Source organism: Symsagittifera roscoffensis, chromosome 1, assembly GCF_963678635.1.
Source record: "Symsagittifera roscoffensis chromosome 1, txSymRosc1.1, whole genome shotgun sequence".
NCBI lineage: Eukaryota > Metazoa > Xenacoelomorpha > Acoela > Convolutidae > Symsagittifera > Symsagittifera roscoffensis.
In genome coordinates this window covers 56,888,304-56,902,108 of record NC_087062.1, presented here as the reverse complement: position 1 = coordinate 56,902,108, position 13,805 = coordinate 56,888,304, and the positions used below count along the sequence as shown (strand labels likewise).

At 34.4% G+C, this 13,805-nt stretch overlaps 2 protein-coding genes across 2 annotated transcripts in view; both read left to right on the top strand.

Annotated features, from left to right (window-relative positions):
* The window catches only part of LOC134846170 (uncharacterized), a 68,956-nt gene extending 62,771 nt beyond the window's left edge, over nt 1-6,185 (top strand). The window contains exon 4 of the mRNA XM_063863415.1: nt 4,734-6,185. Within this exon, the coding sequence (XP_063719485.1) occupies nt 4,734-5,824 (1,091 nt within the window). The 3' untranslated portion in view covers nt 5,825-6,185. The remainder of the gene's footprint in view (nt 1-4,733) is intronic.
* Nucleotides 1-13,805, top strand: part of LOC134846161 (uncharacterized) — a 98,083-nt gene that overhangs the window by 62,777 nt on the left and 21,501 nt on the right. The gene's annotated exons all lie outside the window — the stretch shown is intronic.

Here is a 13,805-nt window from a genome sequence, read left to right as displayed (position 1 = left end):
CTGACTTTTTGCGATGAATTGTTTTTTTCTTTGAAATCCGAATCCGGCCGGGACCTGTTTTTTTAACGAAATTTTTTTTTTGCGTTTTGTTTTCATCTGCTTATTTCCCCATATCACGGACTTTTTTGAAGGCTCAGTTTGCCATTTTCTCTAAGTCCCTTTAATGGCGGTTATTGAATTGCAAGATCTGCGCAATATTTGTGTTAATTTTTTTATTTAAAAAAATTTGTTTTTTTTTAAGCTCTGTTCATTAATATGCATTGGTATTTTACGCATGCGATGATTGTGCTCGCGATTAGCCAGCGTTATTAATTTTTTTGTTTTGGATGTTTTTCAGCGCTGATTTTTTCAGACAATAAAGATGTTCAAAAAAATTAAAACCATTTTACAAAAAATAAACAAATTTTTTTTTTATTTTGTGTAGTATTCATTTTTTGAAATCAATTTTGTCGATCATGCCTTATTCACTAATTCTCTTCGCGATTGTATAGTTCTGAAATCACACCACTCACTAAAAACGACAATTCAACGAAAATTGAAGACAATTAAAAAAAAAGTTTTTTGTTTTTTCCTATTTTTTCTATGAATATGACCAGAGCATTCTGTGCTACTTCCGCAGCAACCGGCTATCCTTGTTTACTTTGAAATTGATTACTGTAATTTTTCTAATGTTTGTGTGATAAAAATTGGTGATTGCTTTTCCGGAGTTATTTTCTGGGATTTAAATATCTGTCGAATTGTGTAATTTTGTTTTTGTCGCCTTCAGGCGTGTTGGTTTTTGGACTATTTTGGATGTGTATAGTTTGTTAATTGTTGCATATTAGTTGTTGTTTGTGTTTGAGTTGTTAGGTGTATTCGTTGCTGTTGTGGTTGTTGTTTAATCGTCTCTAAATTCTTGTCTCCTGTCTTAAATAGAATTGTTTTTTTCTTTGAAATCCGAATCCGGCCGGGACCTGTTTTAACGAATTTTTTTTTCGCGTTTTGTTTTCATCTTCTTATTTCCCCATATCACGGACTTTTTTGAAGGCTCAGTTTGCCATTTTCTAAGTCCCTTTAATGGCGGTTATTGAATTGCAAGATCTGCGTAATATTTGTGTTAATTTTTTTATTTAAAAAAATTTGATTTTTTTTAAAGCTCTGTTCATTAATATGAACTGGTATGCGATGATTGTGCTCGCGATTAGCCAGCGTTATTGATTTTTTTGTTTTGGATGTTTTTCAGCGCTTATTTTTTCAGACAATAAAGATGTTCAAAAAAAATTAAAACCATTTTACAAAAAATAAACAATTTTTTTTTTCATTGTGTTGTATTCATTTTTTGAAATCAATTTTGTCGATCATGCCTTATTCACTAATTCTCTTCGCGATTGTATAGTTCTGAAATCACACCACTCACTAAAAACGACAATTCAACGAAAATTGAAGACAATTAAAAAAAAAGTTTTTTGTTTTTTCCTATTTTTTCTATGAATATGACCAGAGCATTCTGTGCTACTTCCGCAGCAACCGGCTATCCTTGTTTACTTTGAAATTGATTACTGTAATTTTTCTAATGTTTGTGTGATAAAAATTGGTGATTGCTTTTCCGGAGTTATTTTCTGGGATTTAAATATCTGTCAAATTGTGTAATTTTGTTTTTGTCGCCTTCAGGCGTGTTGGTTTTTGGACTATTTTGGATGTGTATAGTTTGTTAATTGTTGCATATTAGTTGTTGTTTGTGTTTGAGTTGTTAGGTGTATTCGTTGCTGTTGTGGTTGTTGTTTAATCGTCTCTAAATTCTTGTCTCCTGTCTTAAATAGAATTGTTTTTTTCTTTGAAATCCGAATCCGGCCGGGACCTGTTTTAACGAATTTTTTTTTCGCGTTTTGTTTTCATCTTCTTATTTCCCCATATCACGGACTTTTTTGAAGGCTCAGTTTGCCATTTTCTAAGTCCCTTTAATGGCGGTTATTGAATTGCAAGATCTGCGTAATATTTGTGTTAATTTTTTTATTTAAAAAAATTTGATTTTTTTTAAAGCTCTGTTCATTAATATGAACTGGTATGCGATGATTGTGCTCGCGATTAGCCAGCGTTATTGATTTTTTTGTTTTGGATGTTTTTCAGCGCTTATTTTTTCAGACAATAAAGATGTTCAAAAAAAATTAAAACCATTTTACAAAAAATAAACAATTTTTTTTTTCATTGTGTTGTATTCATTTTTTGAAATCAATTTTGTCGATCATGTCTTTTTCACTAATTCTCTTCGCGATTGTATAGTTCTGAAATCACACCACTCACTAAAAACGACAATTCAACGAAAATTGAAGACAATTAAAAAAAAAGTTTTTTGTTTTTTCCTATTTTTTCTATGAATATGACCAGAGCATTCTGTGCTACTTCCGCAGCAACCGGCTATCCTTGTTTACTTTGAAATTGATTACTGTAATTTTCCTAATGTTTGTGTGATAAAAATTGGTGATTGCTTTTCCGGAGTTATTTTCTGGGATTTAAATATCTGTCAAATTGTGTAATTTTGTTTTTGTCGCCTTCAGGCGTGTTGGTTTTTGGAATATTTTGGATGTATATAGTTCGTTAATTGTTGCATATTAGTTGTTGTTTGTGTTTGAATTGTTAGGTGTATTTGTTGCTGTTGTGGTTGTTGTTTAATCGTCTCTAAATTCTTGTTTCCTGTCTTAAATAAAGTTGTGCCTTAATTGGGTTGTACCAGTCGAGCAATATTTACTCTGTAACATTATTGAGTTAGTTAGTCATTTTCTCCTAGTCGTTGGAATACGCAACCTCATACGAGTCTGATACGTAATCTGGTTTTTGTTCGAGTCTTCTGGCTACTTGATAGTGGTGTCTAAAATCAGAGTTCTGAAAAAATTGTTTGTGTTCTAATTAATCCAAGATGAACCACGTTAGTGTTTTTTTTGTCTGTTGTTTGCAAAGACTACATGAAGGCAGATGTTTGGAAAACACCGTTTTTAAGACAGTTTGCTGTTTGTGCAATTTGATTTTGTACATAATGAAAGGAGTTGTAAAATATTGGGCTAAGTTTTGCTTTAATTTCAATTGCTGTTCTGACCATACAGTTTCTCACACAAAACTGTAACAATGTTCCAAAATTTTATTTTCAGCCCTCACACAGTCTGATCAATTAAACTCATTATTTTTGCATGCTTTATTATCAGGCATTTACCAATGCATCGATCATAAATTCAGCTTCCTAGCGTTCCTACCCGTTTTTTTCACGAAGGTTTCAAATTTGTTCAATACTGTTACAGTTTTGTTGCTGGTTTCATTGAAAATACTAGGAAGAAAATTCAATATTTTTCGACTTGAAGCAAACAGAAAAGCCATTATACAATTTTAAGCATTTGGTTTATTCCCTCGCGCTGCAGTAATTGCTCCAATTCATACAGACATGCTGTCAATGAGGTCTAGGCATGTTTGTAGAGGAATGCCAATTCATTCCTCCTGAAACTGTTCCCAAAGCTCGTTTCTGCTTCTGGGGGCATCAGGATATGTCTCTAGTCTACGCTTGAGGTGATGCCACAAATGATCGACCGGATTAAGATCTGGTGACTGTGCCGACCAGTCCAGAATTTGAACTACCTTTTCGGCCAAAGTTTTACCAAGTTTGAAGTTTGCTTTGGGGTTCTCGGGGATGATGAAGTCTCTGATCAAAAAGAAATAGCCCAAGTTACTTCCCCGACATCGATCCCAAATTGCATAGGAAGTCATGCATTTCCTGAGCATCAAGTTTTCGCCTCCAAGTTTCAGTGTCCTTTGCACTTGCTGATAGCGAACGGGTGCATGAGACTTCTTCCACACCTACTGATACCTATCAGATCCGAACGATCGATTTTGGCGTTCCTTGGCTATCGTCATTGGGCTATCAATGACTGGAGGTGTGTAATTTGGTCGTTTGAAACCAAAATGCCTGCGCCGAATTTTTAATGGTTTTGACTGTGTGAGGGCTGAAATTAAACTTTTGAACCAGTGTTACAGTTTTGCGAGACACTGTAAACCTGTAAAAATAGTACGAGCCTTGTGTTTTATCAGGAGCCAACGTTTTTTCAATCTTACTTGCATTAAAAGTGTTCATTAAGCTGCATAGTATTGGAAATTTTATAACATGTGTCTTCGTTTTATAAGTGGCTCGGTTCTATAAGCTTCAGCTGCACTGTTGTTCTGGGCAGTCGACTTAGATCCTCGAAGCCTGTTGTTGTGTTCGATTTTCAAACTCCATTAATTTTTGGGTCATTATATTGGCAATTCGATAAATAGCGGTTGGCTGTTTCTTAGTCTTTGTTAGTGTGAATCCGACTATTTTTATTCTTATAGCAATTGGTGATCTTAGTTCCTTCGGTTTACTTTTTTTGCACAGGATTTTGGCGAAAATTTTTGCTTTAATTGTACTGTTTGGGTCTTTGGAAATATCAAGCATGATGGGAAGCTAATATCTTAAAACGATTAAACTTTTCGTACTGTTTTCGCACATACAGAAATTTCTAAAAACGAATCCCGCACCACAACTTGCTTTTGCTTAAAGCAGAAAGTTACCCCAATGAACCAGATAGTCGGATTTAAAAGCGTGGTAGCCACATACACTGGGTGGTAGCGTGGTAGCTACATTAAAAGCGTGGTAGCTACATACACTGCGTGGTAGCTACATACACTGGGCTTTTTGAGTTGGTTGTTTTATTGACTTCGTGATTTTGTGATATCGTATTTTCTTGTTTCAGGCAATGTTCAAAACAAGAAGTTCAAAATGGGACCTGGATCGGCGGTTAAAATGGAATCAAACATCCCTGCGGCTCAAAACTCTTTTGACTGCGATAGTACTATTTTCTCGGATGATTTTGATCCTAGCGTCTGTAACGAAGCTTCCTTCAGCATCAGAGAACATCATTTCAATCAAAACATTGGAAACGGAGGTCAACAGTTCTCGGGAAATTTAGGTGTACATCAGCGAATAGGGCCTAATGTTGATAACAGGATGCAACGAAATGCAATGGGACTATCTGCGCCTATGAGAGGACCATTGCACCAGCGACAGCTTACTATGGACAGTTATCAGCGGATTCCTACCGCGCCTCAGCCAAGACAACAATTGTATAGTGCGCCTATCGCCGCTCAGACTTGTTCAATTGAAGATGTGAGGTTTCTGCTGAATGAAAACCACATGTTGAGGCTTGAAAACGACAGTTTGAAGGCGAAGCTTGCGCAAGTATCAGTGCATAGTAGGCTTGGAGTGCCTCAAGCAGTAAAAGAAGAGGCCAAGACGCCTGCTGAAAAGGCGGATTTCATTGACAAGTTCAATGAGTTCATAAACAATCAACCCACTGTAGAACCTCGAGAGTCGGCGGTTGAAGAACTGAGAGCGCTGAAAGAAAGTAACAAAGATGATTTCACGTACTCTATGAAAAAGTGTGTGTCACCATTCCCGAATATACAGTTTTCTCTCTGTGCGATCAGGACCCCAAGTGTACTGGGAGCTGCGAATTTCTACGGAAAAGGAGAATCAAAACATGCGGCAAATATGCACGCAGTTACACTTGCTGTTGATTTTCTGAAACGGGTTCTTCAAGGGGAGAAAATTATCCCGTTTAACGTGGCGCCTACTATGTACTTGAACATCATCCTCGCTGGCCAGGAAAAGAAGCCATCGGAATGCTATTCGGTTTCTCCAGACGAGGCTTCTGGAACTTTCCAGGCGAAGATAGTGCTGGACAACTACGAGGGAGTTGAGTTCGGAGCAAGCAAAAAGGAAGCGAAGGAAAAAGTAGCACTGAAGGTTCTGAAAGAAAGCCTCGGATATGTGACTTACAGTTGAGTCGGTATGAATTCTGAGCTGGTTAAAGTTCAGTAAAACTGCAATGGAATGTTAGCTGTATTCTCTTAAGTTATTAAAATGGTTCTGACTTATATATTTCTTTTTAATATAAGGTTGTCTTACATCCTAATGGAACAAGTGCATATTTGCATCTGTTCCAAGAGAGACTGCTTTCCTCAAATCTTAGTTGCGGAACTATTGTCAATTTGAAAGCAATAGCAAGGACCTGTCGGAATTTGGAGAATTTTAATGATTTGCGTTTGGTTGAATTCCTTTGATTCGCCATAATATAATTCAATCCATTATACATAATGTCTGTTTATTTTTTGGTGGCAATAGAAAAAGACTTATGTTTCATATTGTATCAATATATATTGTCACCAAAAAATAAACAGACATTATGTATAATGGATTGAATTATATTATGGCGAATCAAAGGAATTCAACGAAAAGCGAATTATTAAAATTCTCCAAAATTATGACAGGTCATTGCTATTGCTTTATGTGACGATAGATAGCTGTCGTGAAATCTAAAAAAACTTATCAAATTTACAAATTACGTTGTCGCGACAATACATTTTTTGTTTCTAAAACTGTATTTAATCTGTTATGTTTATGATTGAGATTAATAATAAGTAAATTATCCTTTTCGTCTATAATTTACTGTTTATCTGAAGCACTTTTCAATCTAACACTACCAATTTTCAGGATAGTAATAGGTTAACTCAAAAATGTTTAAATACATATACTTTTTTCCGTTATGGTAAGATTTCTTGATTCATTCAAATGTATGCTCACTATAAGTTGTTAAAAGGAAGGCAAACTCCATTATCGAACAACAAAAGTGTAAAAGTCACGAAAGATTTTACGAAAGCTGTAAAGGTTTTATGGCCATCTATTTTTTAACTTTGAAATTCGTTCAATTCCTTTGATTCGCCATAATATAAATCAATCAATTATACAGCAAGTTTCAAGTGTAATTAAAAGTCATTTTGATTCATTCCAGTGGTTATTCCGGTAATTGAATTCCAAGAAAGTTTCGGCCATGTTCAAAAATTTTCGTTTTAACTTTTTCAAATTTTCATTTTATTATTAGTATTAGAGAGCAATGAATAACGCCTCATGTCTTAAATCATGAAAAGACCGTCCACTTCCCTGTCTGCATGCGGAATCTCTTTTACCATACTCCAATTTTTACAGACTTCGAAAAATTGTGTGGGGAATATTTGACCTTTTTTTTGAATTTTTCCATTTCTCGAGAAGTACTCTCCCAATCTGATGGTTTCAATCAAATGCAATGGTAGTGAGAAAATCTGCATGAGCGGCGACGTTCAATTTTTGATTCCCAAAAAGTTCTGATCATCGGAAAAGTCTTTTTTTTTTACTGTTTTTTGAAACTTTGACTTGTATCAAAAACTAGCCTCCCAAATTTGAAAATTTTGGTTCAATCAAAAAAACGTGTTGTGGGAAGCTCCCTTGCTTAATTAATTTATTGTGCAAATGGTTATGACCCTCGGAAAAAAACAAAATTTTGATTTTTCGACCGTTTTTTGAAACGTTTTGACTATACTCGAAAATTGCCCTTCCAAACCTGAGATTTTAGGTTCAATCAAAGGAGCGGTTTGTATGAAGCTCCGCTGCATAAGTGGCTCTGCTTCTTGAAAAATTTGGCCTGCGGAAAAATCAATTTTTTTACCGGTCTTTGAAATTTTGTGAGTTTTCTTGAAAACTACCCTGGCAATTCTTAGATTAATGGTTCACTCGAAATATCAGGTTGTACTCTTCGTCACTGCATAAGGTGGTACACCCTCATTTGAAGAAAGAGGTTGGCCTTGAGAAAAGTCGAATTTTATAAGTTTCCTAACCGTTTATTGGAAAGGAAAGTTTGTTGACTTTTTCAAAAATTACCATACCAAATCTGAGATAGAGAGTTCAATCGAAGGAACAGTTTGTGAGAATTTGTCGTGCTGAAGCTGTCATTCCTCAATTTTTGAAATAAAAACTGTTATGATTGAGGAAAAGACAAGGTAACTCCTGGAGAAAAAAAAACAATTTCTGAGTTTTTGCCGTTTTTGAAATTTTGAAAACTTTCACTTTCTCGAAAACTACCTGTCGAACTTAAGATTTAGACCTAATAAATTAAAAAAATTGTTGGGAATCTTCCCTTTGTAATTTGCTTCGCTGCCACGGGTTCATACGAGAGAAAAACTTGTGGAAATCTTTTCTGCAGAAGCAGCTACGCCCTCATTTCTGTATATAATTGTTATGAACTTAAGAAAAGCCAAAACAGTGCAAAAATCTTCCCTGCATAAACAGTAGTAGTAGAAGAGTGAGCTGATCCCATGCTTTAAAAAAGGGAATAGAGCATCCGGTCTCAAGCTATGTATTAAGATAAAGAATAGGTTTCCTATGTATTACGATAGGGAATAGGTTTGCTAATGTATTAAGATAGCAAATGGTAAGGTTTCAGTGTGATAGTAAGTTTCAGAAAATTTTCTCGTCGCCCGATCTTACCATGTTTTAAGATAGTTTATAGATTTCTCTATATAATAGTAATAGACATTCATTGTATTAAGATCAGTTTTACCATGATACGAGGTTTGAGATGGTAAGTTTCAAAAAATTTTTGGCGCCCGATTTTTTTGGAGATCGATTTGGCCGATACATGCGTTTCTAAGCTAACTCCTACATTTTTTTAGTTTTGATTATTGTTTTATATGTTTGAAACTATGAGAAAACTATCTAAAGCTATACTAAAACCTAGCGAAACTTCGAGAAAAAAATCAAGTTTTTGAGAAAAAAAAGTTAAATTCAAAAGATGAAGTTTATAAATCACTGCTTCGTATAATCATGTTACCACAATTTTACAGTCAGTTAACCAGTGCTGAATTGAATGCTATTACACTATCAGTTATTTAAGTTCAAAGGTTTTGTGTGTGTTCCGTCGTCCTGAACTTGTTTTTTTGGGTAAAAGTAACTCAATCCTTTCTTTGTTTACTCGTATGTAGCAACCAAATGATTAATGGTTCTAAATCCTCAGTTGGTTGAAGTCAAGTTGATTGCTCCGTCGTGTATTTTCCTGTATTTTCCATAGGCCCATCGTCGGATTCCTCTAGAATTCTTGATTCAATCCTTTATTGCTAAGTTTCATCTTGTCCGATTTGTTGTCATAGCAACAATAGGTCTTGCTACATAAACATAGCATCTCCGTATACCTAAATTCTTCTTTAAATGGTCCAGGCTCTCGTCAATCGTGTTTATTGTGAACGCTAGAACTTATTCGTGGAAAAAAGTTTGTTTTTGACTATGCTCTAAATGAATCTCTGGAATCATTTTCTCTTAATTTTTCCCTGTCACCTTTTTTCTCCGGACGAATAAAATCATACAATTTTTCCTCAGCAAGAGCTAAATACAGTGAATCCGTGTCCATTTCTAATTCCTCGCACTTAATTACATCTCAAAGCTTGTCGAAAAAATTGTGGTAAAGCTCAAGCATTCTCAGCTTTGCATACTGCAGATTGAAAAATCCGACAATTATGTGTTCTTTGTGCTCAATTGTTAAATTGCTAAAAGATAAGTTTGTTGAAAGAAAGTAATAACCAGCCGAACAACAACAAAAAAACAAATTTCAGCTCGAATTTTTTAAAAACTTTTTCTTTTAAACAAAAACACGAGACCTATAGAAGTGATGCATCGCATCGTTTATTAACAGCTAATCATGGCATGTTCGATGTCACGCATGGAACATGCCATGATTAGCTGTTGAAAAACGACCGGATTCATCATTTCTTTAGGTCTTGTGTTTTTTGTTTTTGAAGAAAAAGTTTTTAAAAAATTTCAAGCTGAATTTTTGTTGTTCGGCTTTTCGTTTCTCAAGTTCAATTCATATTCATATGCTAAAAAGATGGCAGATAACGCTTTCTAATAAGGCAAATGCAAATTTTGCGAAAACACGTTAATGGTTTTAAGGTGCGTATCCTATAGTCAAACTCTTTTTGCTGTAGGCATCCCGTAGACAAATTCTTTTTACTTTTCCGAGCTTAATGATTTGTTTATAATTTCTTATTTTAAAGCTCATTTTGCATTTTTTTTGTGAAGAGGCAGCTTAGTCTCTGTGTTCACATGTTGGTTGATACATCTTATTTTATTCGGTTATAAGAGTGGGCGAACGCTGTTTTGTTATCTTCTTTTTTGATGACAAGTCATCCAAATTTGACAATTATCTTTTCCACAAGTTTTTGGACTGTGATCACCTCTTTTTTTAAAGAAAAATCCTTGCTCCTGTGTAAACGCTGGGTTGATACGGTGTCTTTTTTCAAGTGACAGAACTAAAATAATAGCGATTTAGTTGAAACGGGCTGGTAAATTCGTTCTTAATACTACGAACTTTCTTTTTCCCAACCTAAATCGCAAATGAACGTGCTAATTTTGGTGGCACTTTGAATCGGTAGGTTAAGGTAATACTATATTATCATATGTGCTTCGGTATTTGATTAGTAAACAGCTAACACAGCTGATGCATTTTTAATTTATGAAATGAACCGACAAAGTTATTTGTTGCAAACAGCAGTACAATGATAAAAAGCTCGATTGCAGAAATTTTCCAACTAATGTATCTCGCAAAATTTTTGAAATGCATAATTTATACATATTTTGGCTTTTTGCTTTCCGGTACTACTATGATAGAGTGGTCCATTGAAAAAGCAACTACGATAGACAGGTCCCGCATGCATTTCGCATGTTATAATTTTGACAACTAATTTGTTTATAAATTATTCTTTCAAAAATCTTGCAAAATATGTTCAGCCAGAAACTGTTCAGATTGAAACTTGCAATCAGATTGAAAATTGCAATTTTGGTGCTTAATTGTTAATTTGCTAAAAGATTTGTTTGTTGAAAGAAAGTAATAACCAGCCGAACAACAACAAAAAACAAATTTCAGCTCGAATTTTTTAAAAACTTTTTCTCTTAAACAAAAACACGAGACCTATAGAAGTGATGCATCCCGTCGTTTATTAACAGCTAATCATGGCATGTTCGATGTCACGCATGGAACATGCCATGATTAGCTGTTGATAAACGACCGGATTCATCATTTCTATAGGTCTTGTGTTTTTGTTTTTGAAGAAAACGTTTTAAACAAATTTCAAGCTGAATTTTTGTTGTTCGGCTTTTCGTTTCTCAAGTTCAATTCATATTCATTTGCTAAAAGGATGGCAGATAACGCTTTCTAATAAGGCAAATGCAAATTTTGGGAAAATACGTTAATGGCTTAAGGGTGCGTATCCTATAGTCAAACTCTTTTTGCTGTAGGCATACCGTAGACAAATTCTTTTTACTTTTCCGAGCTTAATGATTTGTTTAATATTTTCTTATTTTAAAGCTCATTTTGCATTTTTTTTGTGAAGAGGCAGCCTAGTCTCTGTGTAAACATGTTGGTTGATACATCTTATATTATTCGGTTATAAGAGTGGGCGAACGCTGTTTTGTTATCTTCTTTTTTTTTATGACAAGTCATCCAAATTTGACAATTATCTTTTCCACAAGTTTTTGGACTGTGATCACTTCTTATTTTTCAGAAAAATCCTTGCTCCTGTATAAACGCTGCGTTGATACGGTGTCTTTTTTCAAGTGACACAACTAAAGTACTAGCGATTTAGCTGAACTGGGCTTGTAAATTCGTTCTTAGTACTACGATTTTTTTTTTCCCAACCTAAATCGCAAATGAACGTGCTAATTTTGGTGGCACTTTGAATCGGTAGGTTAAAGTAATTTTATATTATCATATGTGCTTTGACATTTGATTAGTAAACAGCTAATACAGCTGATGCATTTTTAATTCATGAAATGAACTGACAAATTTATTTGTTGCAAACAGCAGTACAATGATAAAAAGCTCGATTGCAGAAATTTTCCAACTAATGTATCTCGCAAAATTTTGGAAATGCATAATTTATACATATTTTGGCTTTATGCTTTCCCGTACTACTATGATAGAGTGGTCCATTGAAAAATCAACCACGATAGACAGGTCCCGCATGCATTTCGCATGTTATAATTTTGACAACTAATTTGTTTATAGATTATTCTTTCAAAAATCTTGCAAAATATGTTCAGCCAGAAACTGTTCAGATTAAAACTTGCAATCAGATTGAAAATTGCAATTTTGGTGCTTAATTGTTAAATTGCTAAAAGATTTGTTTGTTGAAAGAAAGTAATAACCAGCCGAACAACAACAAAAAACAAATTTCAGCTCGAATTTTTTAAAAACTTTTTCTCTTAAACAAAAACACGAGACCTATAGAAGTGATGCATCCCGTCGTTTATTAACAGTTAATCATGGCATGTTCGATGTCACGCATGGAACATGCCATGATTAGCTGTTGATAAACGACCGGATTCATCATTTCTATAGGTCTTGTGTTTTTGTTTTTGAAGAAAAAGTTTTAAAAAAATTTCAAGCGGAATTTTTGTTGTTCGGCTTTTCGTTTCTCAAGTTCAATTCATATTCATTTGCTAAAAGGATGGCAGATAACGCTTTCTAATAAGGCAAATGCAAATTTTGCGAAAATACGTTAATGGCTTTAAGGTGCGTATCCTATAGTCAAACTCTTTTTGCTGTAGGCATCCCGTAGACAAATTCTTTTTACTTTTCCGAGCTTAATGATTTGCTTAATATTTTCTTATTTTAAAGCTCATTTTGCATTTTTTTTTGTGAAGAGGCAGCCTAGTCTCTGTGTAAACATGTTGGTTGATACATCTTATATTATTCGGTTATAAGAGTGGGCGAACGATGTTTTGTTATCTTCTTTTTTTTGATGACAAGTCATCCAAATTTGACAATTATCTTTTCCACAAGTTTTTGGACTGTGATCACTTCTTATTTTTCAGAAAAATCCTTGCTCCTGTATAAACGCTGGGTTGATACGGTGTCTTTTTTCAAGTGACACAACTAAAGTATTAGCGATTTAGCTGAAACGGGCTAGTAAATTCGTTCTTAGTACTACGAATTTTCTTTTTCCCAACCTAAATCGCAAATGAACGTGCTAATTTTGGTGGCACTTTGAATCGGTAGGTTAAAGTAATTTTATATTATCATATGTGCTTTGACATTTGATTAGTAAACAGCTAATACAGCTGATGCAATTTTAATTCATGAAATGAACCGACAAATTTATTTGTTGCAAACAGCAGTACAATGATAAAAAGCTCGATTGCAGAAATTTTCCAACTAATGTATCTCGCAAAATTTTGGTAATGCATAATTTATACATATTTTGGTTTTATGCTTTCCGGTACTACTATGATAGAGTGGTCCCTCGAAAAAGCAACTATGATAGACAGGTCCCGCATGCGTTTCGCATGTTATAATTTTGACAACTAATTTGTGTATAAATTATTCATTTCAAAAATCTTGCAAAATACGTTCAGCCAGAAACTTTTCAGATTGAAAATTGCAATCACTATTGATTATATATTGAAATTTGCTTTTTTTTACGGTTCAACAACCATATAATTGGGTTGACTTATTTGTCATCAAAACCCACTATTGGCGTTTTTTTTTTTAATTTTCAACCTTAAAATGTTGAGGGGGAGGTTTTAAGAGGTAACAAAACATGAAATTTGTTTGATAATAAACTGCGACATCTTTCTGAAAGGCGTAATCATAATTATTAATTGATTTGAGAGCTCTAGGTGTCTTATTCTCAAGGGACCTGGTTATTTTCAAGGGCCCACTATCATAGTAGTACCTGCTTTCCAATTTATTACATGCAAAATGGTGTCCTTTTGTATTTGCTGCATCGAATTGGCAATTTATTAGCATATGTAGCTGTTTTTTTTTTGGTGGCTAGTTGTTGGAGTTTTAAGCATCCGTGGCTGAGTGGTTAGTGCGTGAGACTCAAATTTGCTAGGTTGCAGATTCGAATCCGACACGTAGCCGAGTTTTTGCTAATTCGAGGCTTATTTCTACTTTTTCTCA